This window comes from Lipotes vexillifer, unplaced genomic scaffold (assembly GCF_000442215.2).
Source record: "Lipotes vexillifer unplaced genomic scaffold, Lipotes_vexillifer_v1.1 scaffold590, whole genome shotgun sequence".
NCBI lineage: Eukaryota > Metazoa > Chordata > Mammalia > Artiodactyla > Lipotidae > Lipotes > Lipotes vexillifer.
This window is the reverse complement of record NW_006778358.1, coordinates 615,775-636,336: the sequence shown is the minus strand read 5'-3', so window position 1 is coordinate 636,336 and position 20,562 is coordinate 615,775. Positions and strand designations below refer to the sequence as shown.

At 40.2% G+C, this 20,562-nt stretch overlaps 1 protein-coding gene across 2 annotated transcripts in view; it reads left to right on the top strand.

Moving 5' to 3' along the window:
• Positions 1-20,562, top strand: part of FBXL7 (F-box and leucine rich repeat protein 7) — a 423,718-nt gene that overhangs the window by 110,476 nt on the left and 292,680 nt on the right. The window contains exons 1-2 of one of the 2 annotated variants that reach the window (XM_007451610.1): positions 2,778-2,781; positions 3,821-3,910. Coding sequence is in view for 1 of the 2 variants with exons in the window: in XM_007451611.1 (XP_007451673.1) it covers positions 3,821-3,910 (90 nt within the window). In the remaining variant the exon portion in view is untranslated. Of the gene's footprint in view, positions 1-2,777; positions 2,782-3,820; positions 3,911-20,562 lie in introns of those variants that run through there. The other variant, XM_007451611.1, reaches the window with a different exon arrangement.

The following is a 20,562-nucleotide window of genomic DNA, read 5'->3' as shown; positions in this document are numbered from 1 at the left end:
GGCAGGCGGACTCTCAACCACTGCGCCACCAGGGAAGCCCAAGACATACATTCTTAATGGAGGTGATATCACCCCCAAGGGGACAAAAGTTGGTTCTTGGGGTGGAGGGGAGTGAAAATCTTACTCTTTTTATATAAAAAGCAGATATATATATATATATATATATATATATATATATATATATATACACAGTACATAACAAATCTGCAGTACATCTGTGGTATTACAATTTCAGTTGGAGGGTGATAAGGAAAAATGTCTAAAAAGTTTCCTTGGAGGGAGGGCAATCATGAAACAAAGGTTGAGACACAAGAGTTGTAGGGCAGGTGAATAATAGGATGAAGCATCTAAAGTATTTACTGGACTATGCAGCACAGCTTATGCGCTCAGTGTTAGCTATTTATTAGAAACATCATTAATAATAGTATGTGTTTCCCCAATCTTCTTGCCTTTCTTCATAGACCAGAATTTCCTATACTGCAGATCGTGGTCTTCTGAGGGATCTGCCCACACATTTTCAGATCTGTCTGAAAATTTCTCCTGAAATTTGTTGTTTTCTTTTGTGCTTTAATTTTTATGTTGATCTTAAAGACGATGCTTGCATACCGGTCCTCTTTGTAGCATAGTCCTCCCACAAGATTTCATTGCCCAAGTTTGCACCTGGCTTTTAAGGAGGGAGCTCTCCTTCAGCGGTTATAGGCCAATAAGGAATGAAAGAGGAGCAGACTGAAAGCGCGTGAATGATACAGTCAGAGCAAGTGAGGGCCAACTGACGTGCGCCCTGTTGTAGCAGGAAGGACTCCCCAGGTTCAAGTGGATGGAAGTGGTGGGCAGGGCGAGTCCCCAGAGGGCCGGGGTAGTGAGGACATGCCCAAACCAAGAGCCCATTGGCTTCAGGAGCCAGTGTTGTATTTACGTTTTCAAAGGCAATGTAATCTCAGCAAAATAACACCATCTGCCATGTTAAATTAATGCTGTTCATTTGAATTTTATGGGTTTTATTGTTTTCATGTCCAGTTTGTTAGTTTGTTTTGGTCTTATTGTTGAATCAGATCTAAGGCAGATGGAGGTCATTTCTAGTTTTCCACTTGTGCATCACAAGTGACAATATAATAGAAATAATTTCTGTAAGTTAGTGGTGCACAATAATTTTTTTTTGCCATATTACAGTAGCAGTTGCATGACTCAGGTTTGAGGAATGACCATGGACTCGTAGAATCATAGACTATTTGAGCTGCTGGGAATCACTTAGTCCAACCATCTCCCCTATCAGATGTCGACACTGAGAAGTGAATGTCCAAGGTCAGAGAACAAGGGAGCAGCAGACTGAGATCAGAGACCAGGTTGACGTACTTCTAACTAGGTACCAGGTCCAACATGTCAGCCCCCACCAAGGGTGAACCATGGCAGATAAATGGTGCTGCCTGACTCATATAAATGCTGCCACAAAGGCCTGACACATACTGATGGAGAGTTTCTGCACTGTCTGCTAACTCTGAGAGAGGAGGATGTGAAACAGGCAGAAATGATGGGAATAACAGAACTGTTTCAGAGCCATAAGTTACAATGAGCAGTGGTGAGAAGCAACAGCCCTTGAACTTCACTGCTCTGGTGATGTCGCCCATGAACTTGGATTGTTCCATTACTCTCAACATTAGCAAACAAAATCCTGAAGCTCTTTCAATTGAAGCCCATTTGTGCTTTTCTACTTTGTCCTTGTTATAGACTATAAACTCACTCTGCCTAACTGGGGTGTGTACACTATGCCGGGAAGACTACTGGAAAACAGTGTTTCTCAGCTTAATGTAAGAGTTTAGATCATAACTTGTGGTGTGAAAAGAGTTCATCTGGGATGTAATTGGTTGGTGACTGTTTTAGTTTTCTATTGCTGCATAACAGATTACCATGAATTTAGCAGCAGCTTACCACGAGATATCTATTATTTCACTGTTTCCTTGGGTCACGATTCTGGGCTTGGATCAGCTGGGTCTTTTGTTCAGGATCTTGCAAAGCTGCAGTCAAGGTGTTGACCAGAGCTGCTTTCTCATGTGAGGTTGGGGTCTTCTTCCAGACTCATGTGGGATCGGTAGAATTCATTTCCTTGCAGCTGTGGAACTCATGGTGGTTTGCTTCTTCAAGACCAGTAGGAAGGATCTCTCTCCTCTAGGCTCTTTTAAAGGGTTTACTTATGTATTTAGGTCAGGCCCACCCAGGATAATCACCCTTTTGATTAAAGTTAATGCTATAGGAAATTTAATTACGTTGGCAAAATCCTCTCACCATTGCCATGTCCTGTTGCTTAGTGGCAAATTGCAAGTTCTATCCATACTCAAGGGGAGCAGGTTACCAAGGGCATGGGCACTGGCTTAACCTGTCCAGGTTGCTACAACAAAATACCATAGACTGGGTGGCTTATAACAACAGATATTTCATTCTCACAGTTTTGGAGGCTGAAAAGTTTGAGATCAAGCTGTCTGGTGAGGACCTGCTTCCTGGTTCGTAGACGGCCATCTCTTCCCTGTGTCCTCATGGTAGAAGGGGCAAAGGAGCTCTCTGGGGTCTCTTCAATAAGGGCACTAATCCCATCGATGAGGGCTCTACCCTTATGACCTAATCACCTCCAAAGGCTAATCACCTCCGAAATACCATGGCATTGGGGATTAGGTTTTAAGATATGAGTTTTAGGGAACATAAACATTCAGCCTGTAGCAGGTACCATGGGGATCATCTTAGAATGCTGTCCACCATGGTCATTGGCACTTCCCTCCCGAGGCAGTGAGTGTGGTTCATATTTGTAGACTTTCATGTGCATTTGCAGAATGTCTGCAATATTAATGTATATGTTCAAATTAAAATTTAGAAGAGTAGAAACTCAGTTGTGAGCTGAGGTGAGGTTATTTAGACCAGGGTTTCTCAACTTCAGCAAATTGATGTTCTGGGCTGCATAATTCTTTCTCATGAGGTGCCGTTGTATACGTTGTAAGATGTGGAGCAGCATCCCTGGCCTCTACCCACTAGAATCCAGTAGCACACCTTCCCCAGTTGATTACCAGATGTCCACCTGAGGGAGAGGCACCCCCATATGAGAAGTCCTGCATTAGAAAAACAAAGTGGGTGTTTTTTTTTTTGCGGTACGCGGGCCTCTCACTGTTGTGGCCTCTCCCATTGCGGAGCACAGGCTCCGGACGCGCAGGCCCAGCGTCCATGGCTCACGGGCCCAGCCGCTCCACGGCATGTGGGATCTTCCCAGACCGGGGCACGAACCGCGTCCCCTGTTATTGGCAGGTGGACTCTCAACCACTGTGCCACCAGGGAAGCCCTTTTTGTTTTGTTTTCATGAAGAACCCATTAAAGCAGGGAATTTGCTTTTTAAGGTGATGCAGCTGTTTGGAGCCAGCTGGCTCTTGCTCCTTGGCTAATGCCTCATTCTTAGATTTGTCTTTATCCTTTATTAGGAAACGTATAGTTTATAGTTGCAAAGAAAAACTTAATACCGTAGATGTGTTTCCCGCATGGACGCTCTTATCCACATGTATGCCAAAACAAGATTATGTTATCATATTTGACTGTGTTTTATAATCTTGTCTGAATTTATAGTCAAGCCATATTATAATAGGGCTTTAGTTCTACTATGACATGGGTCAGCTATTTCCCAAAAGATACTTAATGCCTAAGGCAAGGAACCTAATGAACTCCTTTCTTGGTATTATGGCTTCTTTCTTGGAAACAAGTGATATGGCTTGGTAAGGGATGGAGTGGAAGGCACGGTCCAGTTCTGAAATTACAAAACTCAAAAGCTGCTCATTCCTGTTTTCTCTAGGCAAAGGCAGCTCAAGCATCTCATCCGACGTGAGTTCAAGTACAGATCACACGCCGACCCAAGCCCAGAAGAATGTGGCTACCAGTGAAGGTAGGCATCTGCTCTTCATTATCTCTTGTGCTCTGGTCACAGTGCTGGCTGTGTTTGGAAGACACGTAAAAGGTGTGAGTTTCAGTTCTGTTCTACTGAGTGGAAGCATATGAGATTCTTAAATATGAGAAGGCCAAGGTTTTCCCAGGTTTCTTTTTTGTTGCATTGCTGTCACCCTCTACTAAAGTTGTTTTGATGTGGTTTAAGGTAAATGCTGTTATTTTGTGAAAATATAACAGGCTGACTTTTGGGAAGTGTTTATGAATGACGTATCTTGTTTTTCAGTATGAAAAACATTATGATTGTAAAATCTTTATGCTGCAGTTGAAAGTTCCTGCAAGAACTTTCAAAATAGGCACACCTGGAATTCAGGATTTTGATAATGGGAAGGTCATAGTCATGGGATTTGTAGAACTTGAACTATTCCCACTACCTGGGGAGTAGGAAAAGAGGTTTGTTTGATTCTTTAAAGAGTAAGTGAAAAGTCCTGCTTGTCAGAACAAAGATTGGTTGCACTGATATTCTTGATAAAAAATTTGACTGTATGTAGTAGCACATGTTGGAATTTAATTGCTTCCCAATAGTTGAGAAGCTTTTCAGTTATTACTTACTCGTTCGAGTGTGGAAATCATTGTTTCTATTGTAGTTATTTAGTGGAAAGTTGACCCAATTATGGAATCGGCTCCTTTTATTTTAAGGTGAAACACATTTAAATGACTTCTTTTCTGAAGACGAGTTCTTTCTGAACGCATTGTTGAATGAAGGTCCATGGAAGACACGAATGCCGTTTATAATGAAAGACTTGTGAGGTGTCAGCTGATTTTCTCACGACACTGTATAGAGCCTACTTTCCTAGTGTTCAGGGTGTTGTGGAAACAACATTTCCAGTCCTTGTTTCAGAGGCTTAATTTCTGCTGCTTGTAATATGGGGAAACGCACTCAGAGCCTGGTGTTGGTCATGTCAGTTGTTTGATTGCTTTTGATCTGCATTACAGGATATGCATTAATGATGATGCTTTACTTCTGTTGTGTGTATCTTCTCTTTGGGTATTCTTTGACTTGGTGTGTTTCAAATAAGAATTATCTTCTCTGGGTTAATTATCCCCAGACTGATGGATAAATAGCTTTTACAACTGGATTGTATTCCCTTGTGTTTAGTGCCTTAGCGTTGTTTTTACCAGCATTCTGTGGCAAACAGATTGGGGTGTTCTCCTTAATGTAGTGAAGAATCAGGTAGCAATCCAGCTTTAATTTTGTGCCTGTTCTTTCAAATATGGGGATTAGATCATTCTTGAAATTCAGTTAAGGTAATGTGAAAATTGGGTAAATTGATTTTTAGACCTTCGCTTTGATTCTTAAAAGCCAGAGTGGAAATCACTTCAATTTAATTGATTTATGATCTGCTCTAATCAGAAATCTATGTTTTGTAAGATTATCACTTCTTTCCATCATTATTTTACAGTCACGCTTGTCACAGTAATTTGTCTAATTTGAGTGGCTGTGAAAATAGAAAGTTAAAAGTATGTGAAATAATTCTTCCGGGTTTCCCTATCTGGATTTAAGTTCTCTTAATATTTTTTCTCCTTTTCAAAAATAGAAAATACAAAAATATATGAGCTCTGTTGCAAAGGTTGGGGGAAGGGGCCATGGGATTTCATGCATTTTTAAAATGTCTGGGGCTTCCCTGGTGGCGCAGTGGTTGAGAGTCGGCCTGCCGATGCAGGGGACGCGGGTTCGTGCCCCGGTCCGGGAGGATCCCGCATGCCGCGGAGCGGCTAGGCCCGTGAGCCATGGCCGCTGAGCCTGCGCGTCCGGAGCCTGTGCTCCGCAACGGGAGAGGCCACAACAGTGAGAGGCCCGCGTACCGCAAAAAAAAAAAAAAAAAAGAGTCCGCTTTTATGCTTCAAAAAAAGCTGTATAACTATGAAAAAATTTTCATTTTTGTTTTGCCATTTTCTTAGGAAGATCCTTTTGATGTAGGCCCAGTCAATGTTTCATACATTTTGGTCACAGTGCGTTTTCAGGAGAGAAAAATGGGAAAATGTGTGATGTTTATATGAAACAGAATTTTTAGCAACTGGGCAAAATTGATACGGAGTTTTTTCCGAACTCGTAAGTGGAAGAACCTCGTCGTTATGAAAGATGCTATCCAGTTTTTGCTTATCTAAAAATTTTTTAAAAGAATGTGTTGTTTTGCTATTTATTTGCATGAATCCATTTTGCCACTGTTTTTCAATCAGTGAAAATTTTAAAATATTAAAAAATGAATTTGATGTGGGTATTAGTTACATTAAAATGTGTTTCAGGGTTGTTTGCCACTGAATGGTCTCATATTATGGGTCTAGTTTTTCCAGATAGAAGCACAATAGCCAGTGCTCATTTTCTCAGTGCACAGGTGACAGAGGCCAGGTCCACCTCTCAGGACGAGCAGTCAGGGCCTCACATTTTCTGACCTCCACAAGGTGGATTTACCTGATGGCATTAACGGTTCCTCCTACCAGAAAACACCTAGGTAGCCACTGTATGCAACACACTGACGAAAGAAAAGAAAACAGAAGTTGGACACCGATTTCTTATACACGCTAAACAAGAACACATTTAAAGATGCTTCTTTGAGTCTCTTTCCACTGTTTTCTAGGACTGAATTTAACCTTTGCTGTTAAAAAGCATATTGGGTAAGTGGTGTGCCTGACTTTCTGGAAGCTGTATGATTATGGTTATTTTCTTCAGTTCTTTGATCTTCTTATGAGTTTTTGCCTCTGAATTCCTGGGTATTGTCTTCAAGAAGCACAGGGAGGATCCTCAGTTTAAGGGTCTGCATGATCCTGAGTTCTAAACATAATATCTTTTGTGGAGGGTAATATTCAGTTTTCCTGCAGCTTTTTTTTTTTTTTTTTTTTTTTGCCATATGTGGGCCTCTCACTGTCGTGGCCCCTCCCGTTGCCGGACGCGCAAGCTCAGCGGCCATGGCTCACGGGCCCAGCCGCTCCGCGGCATGTGGGATCCTCCCGGACCGGGGCACGAACCCGTATCCCCTGCATCGGCAGGCGGACTCCCAACCACTGCGCCACCAGGGAGGCCCTTCCTGCAGCTTTTGAAAACCGCGACCATACCTGTAACAGCTGGGTTGGAAGCATTTGGAGCATGCATGTTGGACTTCTCCCTGATGGGCTGGATGAGGGGTGTTGTACCAGCTCCCTGGGTGGTGTGTGTGTGTGTCTGTGTGTGTGCACATGTGTGCATTTGTGTCCAACCTCCAAAGGGTAGCTGATGGCCCAGGCACTGTCTCTTACTGGGAAACATGTGCATAACCACTCTATGCAACGTATGCTGGGAAATAAACTGAGGACCTGGGAGTGGAGGGAAGGGAAGGACACACAACAGGCACTGACCTGGGCCTGGCAGCAGGAACAGTGATGAACTGTCTTATGGGGGAGATGACAGTGTTCTAAAATTGGATTGTGGTGATAGTTACACAGCTCAGTAAATTTACTAAAACTCATTGAATTTTACACATGAAAAAGTGTTTTGGGGGGCCGCTGCCTGACCTTCAGACTTATATCTAAACCGTCACAAGCCATTCTTTTAATATGCTGCCTCCCAACTCTGAGAGGTGAGAGGCTGAGTCTTGGCCAGTACAAAGTGCAGGGCTGGAGGCTGGAAGCTTCTCTGGAGATGCTCTGGCCCTGGGGCCGGAACTGGCCTGAAAGCCTTCATAACAAATCCCTGGACCAGGAGGGTTCATAGCCCAGCGTGTGGTGCCCTGTCAGAGTTGACCTATTGTATGTGCATATTCTCCCATGAAGCTCTGGAAGACGGGAGAGATTATAGACCCACAGATTTCCCAGCCTTTTAATTAATTAATTTATTTTTTAGCTTTTCTTGGATAGTTGCTAACCTCAGCTCAGGTTTTAAACATGTTAGCATCCACCCCTAATGGTTGAAGCATCCCATTTATTTACTCCAAGTCGGATTCTTTGCTAAGGGCTTATGTCTTTGCTTTCTATCTCGAGTCATAAGGCTGTTCCTCTAGGATGGTGGGCCCAGATGATGATACAATTTGATTTTAATCCAAAAGAGAATGGCATTTTTTACCTGATGGTAGTGTTCTGTTCCAAAATCTCATGCAAAACTTTCATGAGTCTTAATTTGTGACTCTAAAGCCACACCCCTTTCAAGGAATTGGCAGCCTGCAGTGCTTTCTCTCTGATACGATATAGGCTTTCTTTAAGACCTATTATATTTCTTGTGACAGTTTAAGTTCCTGGTTTCCTGATACTGTAGGGGGTTTGGGTTCAAGTGTAGAAAGCTGGAGAACTTTCCATTTTTTTCCCAACAAAATCTGCATTCCAACATCATAAACCATAGCTTAATTGTATTACTATTCTTTCTCTTCCAACTTGTTCTGTCTTTCTCACCCACAGGGTGTTTTCTCTTGTACTGGAAAGAATGGCCTTTGACCTTCAGCTCTTTGAAAGTCATGTCCAGCTGTGAGCAGAAGGTTAGATCACGAAGAAGCTTCCTAGACATAGGAAGCTGAGCTTGGGCTTCTTTCGTGGAATGGGCGGTCGACCGGGGTGGGGGTGGGGGGCGGGGCATGAGGGTGTGGCTTTAAGGGTGGCATCTCAACAACTCAGCCTTCTCTTGAGCTGGGGGAAAATGAAGTGGTTAGTTCAAAGGCCAAATGCAGTTGGCTGATGAAGAGTCAGCTTCACTCAGCTGCTCTTTAATCACACTCAAGTTTACATACTGAACTCATGGACAACACAATTTATAGGTGTGATGGCTGTTTATACATGTTGGTTATCAAGCCGGACAGCCGTGGAATCCGAGAATTTTTAGAGCTACAAAAATTCTTGGCAATTTTCTGATCTACTGCAGTCATTCTACAAAGGAATTCCTGTGGCACAGAGAACTGAAGAGATTTGCTCAAGATTACACACCTCGTACATTGTCAAGCAGGAGTCTGACACAGTAATGTTTTGGTGAAAGATGGTCCAATTAGAAAAAAGCATAACCTTTTTTTTTTTTTTTTTTTGCGGTACGCGGGCCTCTCACTGTTGTGGCCTCTCCCGTTGCGGAGCACAGGCTCCGGACGCACAGGCTCAGCGGCCATGGCTCACGGGCCCAGCCGCTCCACGGCACGTGGCATCTTCCCGGACCGGGGCACGAACCCGTGTCCCCTGCATCGGCAGGTGGACTCTCAACCACTGCGCCACCAGGGAAGCCCAAGAAAAAAGCATAACCTTTTAAAAAAGCTTTTACCTTTGGAGCATGAAGCTATTTAACTCTCATTTGTGCACCTGATCTCTTGCTGCCTGTTTTGAGCTGGTTGCAAAGCTGAAGCGGGCTGTTTGGAAGAGTTTGAGAAAGATTGTTGAGCCCCAGTAGATCAGTCCTTCCAGTGGGAGGAGGGGAGCTGCTTCAAATGGCAAAAGGATCTCAACCTACTTGAGTAGATTCGCTTCCAGAGATGGAGACACTACCGTTGTCAGCTCATGATTATAAAGTAGCCTTTTAGTAGATTTGCATAATGTTGCTTTGTGAAATTGCCCATTTAATTAACTCCCTGAAAGAAGTTCATTTTAAAATGTTTCATCTGAAATGAGTTATTTGTGAAGAATTTGCGGTGATGTTCTTTCCGTGAACCTAAAATCACCAGTTTATTTATACAGTCCTGGGTTCTCATGTTTTCGGTGCCCAAATTAGACCAATTCCAAATAGAGTTATTTTGAAAATGTCCAGGCATTTGGCTTTGCTTTTATTCTCTTTGTCTTCTTTATGTTATCTTTTTACTTCTTGAATGTACCCCTCAGACAAAATTCACATGAATCACTCAGGAAGAGAAAGATGATGCTTTTAACTCAAGGTAGATTCTGTTTCCCAAAAAGCCTTTTTGACTATCCAGCAAATTCAACAGACATTTCTCGGACACCTATTTCAGGCTCTTACTAGTACTTTCATGAGCATTATTGCATTCATCTTTGTTTCATCGTCATACTTCTCTTGTGACGTAGGCATGAATGTTTCCATTTGGCAGATGAAAACAGGGAGACTCGGAAGAATCAGGGTGGCCCAAAGTCATGTAAAACTGGTGGGTAGCAAAGATAGGCATTGAGTGCTTAGTGCTAAGATTTATTCTTAATGCTTGGTTTGTAATCGTCATGCAAAAAGTAATGAGAATTTCACACTAGTCATTGTTATAAGTTTATATCAAAGTATATTTTGAAGGTACTTATGAGAAGTACCTTTTCAAAAGCCAACTCATAATCGTGTCTAGGTTGCAGACATTCTGCATGGAAACACTTTTGTGTCCATGTAGAGTCTAGAAAATGACTTCAAATCCTCAGTTATAGAAAGCAAAAGTCAACATTCCAAGTTGCTTTTATACGGCACTGTTGAAGGCTTAGTTTTCCGGTTATCAGAACTGTGCCCTTAACAGACTGCACCAGACAGAGTTAGGGTTTGAAGTTGATATGTCAGTTAATCATGATATGGGGTCTATAGTGTATGTAATATAGAAGTACTGAGTAGTTGTATTGCTTGTTTTCCCTTTAAAACTGAGCCATGGAATTATTCTTAAATTGGAAATGCACACAAGTGGTAGATACCAATCTCAGACCACGTGCCTTGGAAGATTGAAAATGTACCTTGAAGCAGTCTATTACAGTTGAATGAAATTCTATCTATGACACAAGAGCAAATAGATAACATAGGAAGAGGAATGTAAAGAAGCGGAGAAAGAAAATGACGCTGAAGAAATCGCTTTTGAAATAGTTATAAAGGGGCGACTTCCCTGGCGGTCCAATGGTTGACTCCACGCTTTCACTGCAGGGGGCGCGTGTTCGCCCCTTGGACGTGGAACTAAGATCTACATGTTGTGCGGCACAGATAAATAAATAAATAAATAAATAAATAAATAAAATAGTTATAGAATGACATTTATCCAAATTGGAAGGTAGGGTGGAGGACTTTATGGGGAGGAAGAGATTCCAAAGTCAAAAACTGGTGTTTAGGAACTTTTATTCAGTATATGAGGAAGGTGATGACCGATTATTATAGAGCTTTGTTTTGCCTTTAAAAACTAAATTTTAAACTTAGCTATCTCTAAAATTTCAGGATCATTTAGGAATGCTTTGCAAGGCTTTAGCTTTGAAGCTTAATGTGTTTTGGTAATTAAATTAGCACCTTACTGCTTCCTGATCAAATTTCCTTTATGGTTGAAGTGACTGCTTAATTGTAACTTAGGTGACTTTTGAAAAACTGCACCAATTACATCTGGCGATTTGAGCATTTTATAGATTCAATGTGCCCAATTTAATAAGGAAGTCACATTTGCATCTGAGGGTTAGTTTAAGCAGAGGAAAGCTCATCAACTCAATATCCAGAAAATGGTTATGTAAACCTAGAAATGTACATTGAAATTATAAATACCATCCCAGACTCAAGAAATAAGTTTAATTTCTTGAGGGAATTATCTTCCCAAATGAATTATCCAGAATGGCAAAAATGTCATTTAATAGTCTCAGAAGGAAATTACGTTTCTCTGTGAGTGTGTGTGTGTGTGTATATGTGGTGTGTGTGTGTGTGTGTGTGTGTGTGTGTGTGTGTGTGTGTGTGTGTGTGTGTGTGTGTGTGTGTGTGTGTGTGTGTGTGTGTGTGTGTGTGTGTGTGTGTGTGTGTTTAAGGACATTTTAAAGTAATACTTGAGACAGCCAGTTTCTCAGATCTTCAGTATTCTAATCTCATGTGCAAAATTCTATGTTTATTTCCTTCACCTACATCTTGTAACTTGTAAAAAAGCACTCAAATAATCACTATATTTCAAATATAGACATTCTGATTCATCTAAGTACAACTAAGTGTGTTTGTAATAAAAGCTTGGATCATTCTTAAGATATCAGTAATTTCACTAGATGGAAATTTAGAAAAGGATGTAATCTAGGTTCAAATACATTTGTTTAGGCACTGATTGGGAGCTACAACATGTATGTTAGTCACAAACTGGTAGCACAGAGAATGATCTCTACCCTTCTTCCACCTGAAGAATTTTCAAAACTAACTCTGGGTTTAACGGATTTAAGTGGGGCATCCAACCTGCAGCTCTTGAGTCTCCATCATTCTCTAATGCCATAAACAATCATCCTTCACAATATTGCTATTAGCTATTTTGGTTCCCTGAGGAATTTGATTTTATGACAAGATCCACTGCTTCCAGAACTTTCACAATTACTGGGGGAAATAAACACTTATGAAACAGTTAAACAGTAGTTTGGAGTAGTATGGGATTGTGTCCCAACAAGTGATCTGAAGAAATGCTATAGCTGGAGGAGTTGGGAAAGGCATCCTGGGAGCCCGGGACTTGGCTTTTGCTGTGTGGGTAGAAGGTGGAGGATGGAGAGGGTGATACAGCATGGCATGTTAGATTGTGAAGAAAAATCCATTTGGGCTTATGTGGGGGAAAGGGAAGCTTCTAAACAGACCTTTCTCTGGCAACATTGAATAGGGTCAAAAGGTGCGTTGAACACCCACTCTTTCACTAAAACGGTTAGTTACGGAGTGGCTGCACGCTCTTTGTATTAGGTTTTCCGTGGATCCCATATAATTGGGGTTGTCAGTGACAAATAGGCTATCGTTCTGTGGCAGTGTGCACCCACCATCTTTGTTTGGGTTATTTGGAAGGTTTTACACTCAGTAACCAACTTCTGAGCTCATCTCAGGCAAAGAAAGAATATGGAGGAAGTTGGGAACCAACGTTTTAGGACAAATATCCTGATGTTGGAAATATTTGCCCTTTACAGTCATGGACAGAATCTGACCTTAAAACTCGGGTTAACATGTCTGTTTACTTCCTCTTTGACCAGGAAATAACTTCCTGAGGATAAACTAACTTCCTCAGGAAGTCCCTGACTTCCCAAGGCTGTTAGGCTGATTAATAAACGAGAGAAAAGCACTTGAGTTGTAAAGGACATTCGTTTACATTCTATGTATTCCTAAAAAATATGGAAAACCCACATTATGGAGGGAATAATATACAAGTAATTTAGAAATTCTTTGCGAGCATTAAGAGGCGATTGAAGAATTATTATAAAGATGCAGTCTGCGGGAAGCAGATAGTAATACAGTCAATAATTATAAATATAACTGGGGAGTTTTCAGCTGTTTATAACCGCTACTGCCTTCCAGGGTGGGGTGAGGACATTTGTTCTTCCAAATAACTGCATGTGTTTGAGTGAGTTTCCCGATGTGGGCTTTGGAAGCTAGATTCCTCTGCACAGTAGAGATTCTGAGCTTCAGAGGAAGGAGACATGGGGGGAATCCAGGGGAGGGAAGAGGGAGATGATGGGAAGAAGAAGGAATAGTGGAGCTGGGGAGATACTCCAACGACTTGTGGGGTAGTGGTGCCCAAAGTGACGCTGTCCTGCATCCCTGAAAATCGCTAGCCAGTCTTTACCAAACTCACAAAATTCTTGGAGGGAGGGAATTTCCTATAGAAATCAGTGATGGACTCACGTTTGAGACTGTTCGCTTGCCTTCTTTGTAGTCACTCGCCTTACACAGATACAGCTAAAGCCAACTTCTAAAGAATCCATCAACGAACGCTCCCTTACCATTAACATTAGTCCAAATTTAAGTATTCTATTGTGTTTATCTTCTGTTGTATATAACAGTATTTTATATAACTTATAGTGACTTATGCAACTTATATTACCTTTTCTCTTTTGACTCTATTTACAAACTCACTTTGTTCTGATTATTAATAATTATTATTCTCTTTTTGATCTTTGGCTTTTCACAACTTCTGTGAAAAACCTTTAAGCATCCCCTTTGCCCTTCTAGCCGTCCTTCAGGCTATAAAACCATCCTTGCTTTCTGGCCACAAAAGAATGTCCATCCTATTTTCTTTTCTTCTGCCCAAGACGCAGAATAAGTCATGTCCCAAAGAGTCTGGGGCCTTTTAGTGGAGAAATATATTCAAGACATAAATCTGGGAATCAAGCAAAGGGTTCCTGCTGCTGTGGGCTCACTTTGAGGAAAGTTAGAGCAGGGATAAAAGTATTTCTTAAACTAACAGTACACACTGATTTTACCAATTTATAGTATTGTATATTATAAATCATTGCTCTATACATATGTTCTTATAGTATGAAATTTCATTTGCTACTAAGATTTTTCTACTACTCAGCAACCAAACCTGTCACCTCTGTTGGGCCTGCCCCGTCAGATCTTCAAATATGCTCAGATATGCGTGCTCTGTGGCAGTCACAAGATAAGCTACAGCTCAATCGAGATGTCAACTGCATAAGAATTTTGTACTGCTTCAATTCATACCTCCACAGTGTCCTTCCTGCACTAGCTTGAACTTCTTTGAGGAAAGAACTGTGTTTTATCCAGCTTTGTATATACCCTGCGGCTACCACAGTATTTAACATGTAATAAACATTTAATACACGTTTATTGAATGAGTGACTGGGTTGTTAGTCAAGATTTTAAGGAGGAGTAGACCTCTTGATTAACTTTCCAACTATAGTGATAAAGACTGTACTGACAAAAGCTGTGCAAAACCAAAGTAATATGTGAGAAGCATAGTACTTTTTAGAAAAAAGAGTAATACTATTGCTTAGGGAAACTTGAGGCACATCCTGGGAATATTTGCTATCAATGTGTTTTCAGTTGTCTTTTGTGTTAAAGCGACAAACAACTTTTTAGAGCAGAATAGGCATGTTGAAAGGAAGATAGAATAGAAAATATGTCTAGTTTCTATGTTTTCATATGTTTTACTGTTTTAAACCAAAAGGTTAAGTTGTCTGAATACAAGCTCTATAAACAACCAGTTTCTCACAGAAAATTTTTTAACATTTTAGAGCAGCAAATGAAATAAACTTAGAAATCTAAGAATTCTAGGGCTATTCAGCACCCCTCCCTGCAACCTCAATTTTAAGGGAAGGGGAAAATATGTTCTTTCCCCTCACCAACTTAATTTTATTAAATCCCTTTTTAATCTCTTTTAACCTCAGTACATTGAATTGTTTCAATTCTTCATTTACTGACATCTCAAAGTACCAAATTAGAGCCTGTGGTTCTTTAACTGATGAAATTGGAGAAGTAAGTTTCATTTTATTGGCACAAAATATGGCTGAATTGGCCAGTTAACAAACGTGCTCATATTTTCTGGGTTCACTGACTTGTTATGAAGAAAATGTTAGAAAAACCATTCCTAAAAAAGAAAATAATATTATTCTTTACTTTTTTAAAAAGAATTATCCTAGAACCAACCTTGACCTCAGATTATCTTTTGCCAGCTATATTCTATTTCCTAGAAACTAGGAAGCTGTAAAGTTCAGATGTTTTGTCTCGCTGGATTGGAACTGGTCAGGATGGAGATTGGGAAGTGAATTCATCCAATCGCAGAGATTTACAGAGCTAAATTCTGGTTAATGGATGTATTTGGAAAATGAAGTTGGGGATTGAACTCTTCATTTAATCGGAATGAGAGGGAAAAAAAACCTGTACAACAAAAATTTTGTGATTTTGTAACTCCCCTTATATATGTGACCCAAGTTACCTAGCTTTAATTTTCTTTTCTGTGAACCAGGAATAATAATATTATCTACTTCATGTGTTGGTCATGCGGATTGAATTTAAAAATTATATTCAGTGTGAGTCCATCTGCATATTAGCTGGTTTAGTTTGATCAGCTTAATCACAGTCACTTTACATAAGTTCCATATCCAACCTTGTTCTGGGACAGGAGGACTTAGTATGGAAAAGTCTCCCCTAAATGAATTCAGCATAATTATTATGAAAATCCCAATACGATTTTTAAAAAATATATATTTATTTATTTTTTGGCTGCATCAGGTCTTACTTGTGGCACGCGGGCTCTTTCGTTGCGGTGTGCGGGCTCTTTGTTGCAGTGTGAGGGCTTCTCTCCAGTTGTGACACGCAAGCTCATTAGTTGTGGCACGTGGGCTTAGTTGCCTCGCGGCATGTGGGATCCTAGTTGCCCCAACGGGGATTGAACCAACGTCCTCTGCGTTCGGAACCACTGGACCACCAGGGAAGTCCCCCAATATGATTTTAATTTTGAAACTTGACCAAATTCTACTTTCTTAACCTAGAAGAAAAAATCCATCATCTATACGTACCTAACCATATGTGCATGATGAATTCAGTTCAATTACATATGTATCACAGTATGGATGTTGAATTACTTATATGTGGAACTCATTCGTTGAATTAATACATGTGCATTTGAGAATATCCAAGAAAAATTTTGGAAACGAGTAATGAAAGTACCATTTCCCTAGTGTCACGAAAATATATTTTGCATTTACAGGTATTTAAGAAATGTGGTATGGTGGAGCTTGGTGTAATGGAACAGAGAGCTCAAGGTAGATTGAGTTATCTATGGCCATTTAGGATATGATAAAGATGGCATTATAATTGGATAAGAGAGATAAGCCTTGTCAGTATTCCTAACAGGAAAATCAGCTTCTCATTTTAAAAAAAGGAACATGGAGAACCTAAGGTGTTCCTGATGCCAAAATCAATTCTTGATGGATGAAAGATTTAAATGTTCAAATTATATATAGATGACTTGTTTTATGACCTTGGGGTAGAAGAACCTTTCAAAGCATAAAAACAGAAGTTGTCATAAAGCTAAAGGAGACCACCAGCACATTCATGTGGTAGCTCATGCCATATGGGGTAGAACATATCTTGATATTGTTCAAAATATTTATCTTTCTATTAAGCTAAGTTCATCGCAGGTTTCTTTTTTATTGCTGGACTTCTCAGAGCTTTTGATGTGTTAGTCTATGTTGTTAATCTTCACATAGCATATTTTATTTCTCAAACTTCTTTTATTATACCTCACAATCAGAAAACACTGATACTTGTGAATCAAGAGCCTTAAAAAATGTATACGTACTTTGATCTAGGAATTTCACACTAGGAAATTACCTTACAAGTCTGAGTTTTATTTGTAGTTCTAGTTTCTTAACTTTTATAATATAAAAATGTTGGTAAAATATTTTATTGAGACATTTGTATGTAAAAGTCCTGTTAAGCTATTAAAAACACGTTAGCAAACAATGTTTAATGATGTAAGAAAACATTTATGAAGAATGCAGATTATGAAGCATCATTTCTTATGTGATCCCAATTGTCCTTAGGATTATATTCTTAAAGGGAAACGAGTAAGGGGACATATTTCAAGATACCATCAAGAGTTATCACTGAGAATCACAGATTACATACTATACCATTTTATGTAAGGGACTTGAGCATCCATAAATTTTGGTATATGTGGGGACTCCTGGAACCAGTCTCCTGAAGATACTGAGGGACAACTGTAGATTTCTTTTTTGTGTTTTCCAATATTGTCCAACTTTCCATGTCAAAGAGGCAATTTATAGAAATTCAATTCGATTCTTTTTCTGTAAGGGTGTGAATGTCTCTTTGGTCAGTTTTTTCTTGTTTTGGAATTTTGCTGAATGTGATATGATCAAAAATTCAATTCTTTGATTTTTTTCACTGTTGGTTAATATTTTGGGGTAAAGGTCAACCTTGCTATTTTTTTCCTCCCTGATGCTCAAATATGCATTCAGCCCCCATCTAGGCAGCCATCACTTGCTTTCATGGACTTTTTATAATAAGTTTTAAAAGAATTTTCTATTCTTAAAACTTCTTTCCATTAGTTGAACACACTTCTAACAGTTTTTCTTCTTTATTTACATTTACAAACTAAGGCTCCAATACATTATTACTTTTTTTTGATGATGTGTTAATGTAGGGTTTGTTTTGAATTTTATTTTATTTTTTATACAGCAGGTTCTTATTAGTTATCTATTTTAAACATATTCGTGTATACATGTCAATCCCAGTCTCCCAATTCATCACATCACCCCCCAACCCCCCCGCTTTCCCCCGTTGGTGTCCATACGTTTGTTCTCTACATCTGTGTCTCTATTTCTGCCCTGCAAACCGGTTCTTCTGTACCATTTCTCTAGATTTCACATATATGCATTAATATACGATATTTGTTTTTCTCATTCTGATTTACTTCACTCGGTATGGCAGCCTCTAGGTACATCCACGTCTCTACAAATGACCCAGTTTTGTTCCTTTTTATGGCTGAGTAATATTCCATTGTATACATGTACTACATCTTCTTTATCCATTCGTCTGTTGATGGGCATTTAGGTTGCTTCCATGACCTGGCTATTGTAAATCGTGCTGCAGTGAACATTGGGGTGCATGTGTCTTTTTGAATTATGGTTTTCTCTGGGTATATGCCCAGTAGTGGGATTGCTGGGTCATATGGTAATTCTATTTTTAGTTTTTTAAGGAACCTCCATACTGTTCTCCATAGTGGCTGTATCAATTTACATTCCCACCAACAGTGCAAGAGGGTTCCCTTTTCTCCACACCCTCTCCAGCACTTGTTGTTTGTAGATTTTCTGATGATGCCCATTCTAACTGGTGTGAGGTGACACCTCATTGTAGTTTTGATTTGCATATTTCTAATAACCAGTGCTGTTGAGAAGCTTTTCATGTGCTTCTTGGCCATCTGTATGTCTTCTTTGGAGAAATGTCTGTTTAGGTCTTCTGCCCATTTTTGGATTGGGTTGTTTGTTTTTTTAATATTGAGCTGCATGAGCTGTTTATATATTATTTTGGAGATTAATCCTTTGTCCGTTGATTCATTTGCAAATATTTTCTCCCATTCTGAGGGTTGTCTTTTTGTCTTGCTTATAGTTTCCTTTGCTCCAATATATTATTTATATTCTAATTCATTCTGTATTCATTTACATCGAATATTTACAGAATGCCAGGTATTGCACATGCAGAAATGGGGATTCTTTGGTGAGCCAAATAGACCAAATAGACCTCACCTTCTGGAACTTTTCATCTTGTAGGGACTCAGATATTATATAATCTCAGAAATAAATTACATGCTGAGAATATATTCTTCAGTACATGCCTACAAGTAAAAATTTAAGCTGAGGGTCTGAATGATGAACAGGAACTAGCAAGGTAAAGATTTGTTTGAACATAGGTATGCGGGGAGGTGTGATGGCAGGGAGAGTTGTGTTCTGGTTGTCTATTATCATGTAACAAACTACCCTAACACTTAATGCATTTATTTCCTGTTGCTATTGTAACAAATCACCACTAAACCTATTATCTTACAGTCCTGGAGGTCTCAAGAGGACTAAAATCAAGGTGTTGGCAGGGAGGTGTTTCTTCCAGAATCTCTAGGGGAGAATCCACTCCATGTTTTTTCCAGCTTCGTTCATGGCCTCTTCCTTCATCTTCAAAGCCAGCATCATAACATCTTCAAATTTTCCTCTGTCTCTCTGACTCTGATCCTTCTGCTTCTCTCTTATGAGGACCTTTGTGATGACTTTGGATCCACCTGGATAAACCAGGATAATCGCACCATCTCTAGATCTTAATCACATCTGCAAAGTCCTTTTTACCATGTAAAGTAACATGTTCAAGGTTCTGGGGATTAGGATGTGGACACCTTTGGGGAAGTCATTGTTCTGCTTTTACATTTAGTTACTTCAAACAACAGCCATTGTAATATATTTCATGGTTTTATATAGAGGTTTTCTTAAAAATTATTTATTTTATTTATTTATTTTTGGCTGTGTTGGGTCTTCGTTGCTGTGTGCAGGCTTTCTCTAGTTGCAGTGAGCGGGGGCTACTCTTCGTTGCGGTGCACGGGCTTCTCATTGTGGCGGCTTCTCTTGCTGTGGAGCACGGGGCTCTAGGCACGCGGGCTTCAGTAGTTGTGGCTCGTGGGCTCTAGAGCGCAGGCTTAGTAGTTGTGGTGCACGGGCTTAGTTGTTCCGCAGCATGTGGGATCTTCCTGGACCAGGGCTCAAACCTGTGTCCCCTGCATTGGCAGGTGGATTCTTAACTACTGCGCCACCAGGGAAGCCCTATTGCACAGGGTTTTTTTTCCCCCAATCAGACATTTGGACGGGGCTCGACTGTGATTGTTTTGCTCCATGTGGCATGGACTGAGGTCACTGATGGTATTCAGCTGGTGAATAGGCTAGTCTAGACGGTAAACAATGTGTGCCCAAACTTTGCCTAGGATGGCTAGACTGTCAGTTGGAGAGCCTACAGCTGACCTCTCTAGCAGGATGGTTTCAGGGTAACCAGACTCCTTATGTGGTTGTTCAGGGTTCCAGAGACTTTCAAGAGACAGGAAGTGGAAGAGGCCAGTTTAAGTTCTGGGTTCAGAAATAACACAGCATTTATTCTGCCATATTCTGTTAGTCACAGTGGTCACAGAGTCATCTGGATTTGAAGGTAGGGGCATTGACTCTACCACTACATGGGATGAATGTTGATGTATTTGCAGTCATTTATATATATATATATATATATATATATATATATATATATATTTATTTATTTATTTATTTATTTATTTATGTATGTTTTTAATATAAATTTATTTATTTATTTATTTTTGGCTGTGTTGGGTCTTCGTTGCTGTGTGCAGGCTTTCTCTAGTTGCAGTGAGCGGGGGCTACTCTTCGTTGCGGTGCACGGGCTTCTCATTGTGGCGGCTTCTCTTGCTGTGGAGCACGGGGCTCTAGGCACGCGGGCTTCAGTAGTTGTGGCCC